The 3,822-nt window shown below is 49.0% G+C and overlaps 1 protein-coding gene across 1 annotated transcript; it reads left to right on the forward strand.

Annotated features, from left to right (window-relative positions):
- The first annotated feature begins 2,233 nt into the window (after positions 1-2,233).
- On the forward strand, positions 2,234-3,037 carry LOC138365272 (nuclear pore complex-interacting protein family member B3-like). The gene has a single exon (XM_069325550.1). The coding sequence runs from the start codon at positions 2,234-2,236 to the stop codon at positions 3,035-3,037; it is 804 nt and encodes a 267-aa protein (XP_069181651.1).
- The last annotated feature ends 785 nt before the right edge of the window (positions 3,038-3,822 follow it).

Consider the following 3,822-nt stretch of genomic DNA (forward strand, 5'->3'; position numbering starts at 1 on the left):
ATCACTAAGAGCAGCACTGATGGCTTATTGGCAAATCTATTCTTGAAACCAGTTAAGCTGTTTGGCCCAATAATGTTGAGAGCCCATTCCACTCAACCACAACTCTGTGGATCAATGTACTCCTTTCTGTATGAGCATTTAAGTGTTTCTTTTATCGCTAATTTCACTGTCAATGTTCTGTTTGAAATATTTGCAATCGTTTGTATAATAGTCATTTTCCTTCTTCCGCTTAGTCGTCTGTGTTCTATTTCTTCATATTTATCAGAGGTATATATATTGTATATATATATATATATATATATATATATATATATATATATATATATATATATATATATATATATATATATATATATATATATATATATATATATATATATATATATATACTTTTAAATTCAATATTCCCCCTCAAGCAATGAGTTTTAGAGGTGGATTACGGGTTGTGGGTGGATTTCAGACGACTGTTTGATGGCTTTCGGGCCAGCCCGTCCTCCTAAGGTTTCCCAACGTCAAGAAAACGGTCACTTTAATAAAGTGTCCTCTCCTAACCTACCAGAGGACCCAAAACAGAAAACGGGACAGTACTATGGTCACTTTCGCGAAAACAGCTTAATCCATTTTCTAGTAAGACTATTTTTTTAGGGCCTTAGGTGGATCTCCGAGTGATTCCAGGCTAGTGGGTGGGTGGGTGGTTCTAGCCTAGGCTCGTCCGCCTGTCCTCGGCCTGGGTTCGTCCGCCTGTTCTCGGCCTGGGTTCGTCCGCCTGTCCTAGGGCTGGGCTCGTCCGCCTGTCCTCGGGCTGGGCCCGTCCGCCTGTCCTCGGGCTGGGCCCGTCCGCCTGTCCTCGGGCTGGGCCCGTCCGCCTGTCCTCGGGCTGGGCTCGTCCGCCTGTCCTCTGCTGGGCTCGTCCGCCTGTCCTCGGGCTGGGCTCGTCCGCCTGTCCTCGGGCTGGGCTCGTCCGCCTGTCCTCGGGCTGGGCTCGTCCGCCTGTCCTCGGGCTGGGCTCGTCCGCCTGTCCTCGGGCTGGGCTCGTCCGCCTGTCCTCGGGCTGGGCTCGTCCGCCTGTCCTCGGGCTGGGCTCGTCCGCCTGTCCTCGGGCTGGGCTCGTCCGCCTGTCCTCGGGCTGGGCTCGTCCGCCTGTCCTCGGTCTGGGCTCGTCCGCCTGTCCTCGGGCTGGGCTCGTTCACCTGTCTTCAGGCTGGGCTCGTCCCAGTAGCAAAATTTTGAGCATATAATGATTATTCAAAATTTTAATTTTCTCAGATATTAGTCAACACTGTCAACATAGTAGAATGTGTATGGTGTTTTTTTGGGTTATGTGATTAATGTAAATTGTCATTCAATTATCTTTGCCTTTCAATATGCTGTTTCAACGGTTTGTTGAATTGTTTCACATAATTCCACTGAGTTTTTTTATTGTTTTGCTATTTATTTAATTTCTAATTAGTTTTATCAGTGTTGCAAGATTTAATTAGAATTTAAACATTAGGTCAATTAAACTAACAAAAATTAATTATTAAATTAATTAACTGGAAAGATCAGCCTAATATATGGCGTTTACTGTACTTGTTAATGTTTGTCACTGCGTGAAATAACTGTTATTGTAATTTACTAATTACTCGTAAGCCAATTGCGATTATTTAAAAATTTAAGACATGGTTGCTTATCAGTGAGGGTACGCCGCTCAGAGGAAGACTTCCCTCCACATCCAACATGACTACGCAAGGTCTGGCGACGTACTCTAGAGACGGTCTCTGGCGACGGTCTCTGGCGACGGTCTCTGGCGACGGTCTCTGGCGACGTACTCTGGCGACGGTCTCTGGCACGTCGCGGAGTGAACCCCACACGCCACCTGCCGGGGAATGTGATATCAGGTTTGAGTCGCCATTGGGTGATTGCTCATATTCGCGAGCCAATCAGTAGACTCATGGCATGTGAACACTCACATGCGCATGTGTGAGGGTTGTATATACTCTCATAACCGACTCATACACCTCCCATAATTAACTCCTAATACATATACACACACACTGGCCAGAACGGTATATACATTTACAAGAATTGGGGAGGTTCATTTAGACTTCTTAGCGTGGGTCGGAGTTGAGTTTGTTTAAACATGGACTTGTAGAACGACAGGGAGTTGTCACCGACGGCGGAAATCATCCAGAACGTTAACATTTGAACGTGTTTAAGAGAGTAACGATGAGCCATTGCGTCGAGGTCCTCCTCCATGCGTCGTGGTCCTCTTCCCTGCGTCGTGGTCCTCCTCCCTGCGTCGAGGTCCTCCTCCCTGCGTCGAGGTCCTCCTCCCTGCGTCGAGGTCCTCCTCCCTGCGTCGAGGTCCTCCTCCCTGCGTCGAGGTCCTCCTCCCTGCGTCGAGGTCCTCCTCCCTGCGTCGAGGTCCTCCTCCCTGCGTCGAGGTCCTCCTCCCTGCGTCGAGGTCCTCCTCCCTGCGTCGAGGTCCTCCTCCCTGCGTCGAGGTCCTCCTCCCTGCGTCGAGGTCCTCCTCTCTGCGTCGAGGTCCTCCTCTCTGCGTCGAGGTCCTCCTCTCTGCGTCGAGGTCCTCCTCTCTGCGTCGAGGTCCTCCTCCCTGCGTCGAGGTCCTCCTCCCTGCGTCGAGGTCCTCCTCCCTGCGCCGAGGTCCTCCTCCCTGCGCCGAGGTCCTCCTCCCTGCGCCGAGGTCCTCCTCCCTGCGCCGAGGTCCTCCTCCCTGCGCCGAGGTCCTCCTCCCTGCGCCGAGGTCCTCCTCCCTGCGCCGAGGTCCTCCTCCCTGCGCCGAGGTCCTCCTCCCTGCGCCGAGGTCCTCCTCCCTGCGCCGAGGTCCTCCTCCCTGCGCCGAGGTCCTCCTCCCTGCGCCGAGGTCCTCCTCCCTGCGTCGAGGTCCTCCTCCCTGCGCCGAGGTCCTCCTCCCTGCGTCGAGGTCCTCCTCTCTGCGTCGAGGTCCTCCTCCCTGCGTCGAGGTCCTCCTCCCTGCGTCGAGGTCTTCCTCTCTGCGTCGAGGTCCTCCTCCCTGCGTCGAGGTCCTCCTCCCTAACTTTCTAGTCAGAGTCAAGGGTTTATACGCTTTTATGACTTGGCCTCAACATGTCTAATTGATTAAGAAATCGAATTAATATTATTAACTCAGTAAATTGGGATTTAATCTCCTCCCCTTAATAAACGTGAGTTAATAGAACAACTTCAGGTTTTCGATGGTCTCGTGGCAAGGTAGGAGCAGCTGATGTAACTAGGTAGAGAACTGCGTCAGACCACAATGTAGTTGTTATATTACTGTGTGTTATTTATTATTTAAATATATTACTCTAAACAGAAAACAAACTTCACAGTAATTTAATTTATTATTTATTATTTAAGTGTTAAATGTTGAAATTATTTTCCATAGGTGGTTAGGTTCAGTCGGCAATTATTAATAGTTGTAGTACGTGAACGTAGTACGATAGATGTAGTACGTGGGGGTATAGAGAGGTGCGACTCGAAGCACTGTTCGAGATAATAACATACATCATCAATTGCGAATCGTGTGTCACGTGGTTTTTCATCCACGAACCGGAGGATTTGGCGGTTAGATTAACGAGTATTTGGCTAGTGGTGATGAGGACGGGTTGTTCGTAGCTCACAGACCAACCCGTTCTCGCACTTTCTTTAAGTCAATATTGACTTATTAAATAAGTGCATATGTGACATACTAATTTATTGTGAATATTTTAGTTTACCTTGAAAACCTTCATAGAAAACACCGACCTTACCTAACCTTCTTAGTATGTTAAGATAAGCATCTTATTGCTTCGTAATTACAATTATTACTCTACCCTCTGTGTT

This window comes from Procambarus clarkii, chromosome 16 (assembly GCF_040958095.1).
Source record: "Procambarus clarkii isolate CNS0578487 chromosome 16, FALCON_Pclarkii_2.0, whole genome shotgun sequence".
NCBI classification, from domain to species: Eukaryota; Metazoa; Arthropoda; class Malacostraca; order Decapoda; family Cambaridae; genus Procambarus; species Procambarus clarkii.

Bases quoted from the DNA above. Each gene is read 5' to 3' on its own strand.
- LOC138365272 (XM_069325550.1), top strand. From the start codon at position 2,234: ATGCGTCGTGGTCCTCTTCCCTGCGTCGTGGTCCTCCTCCCTGCGTCG.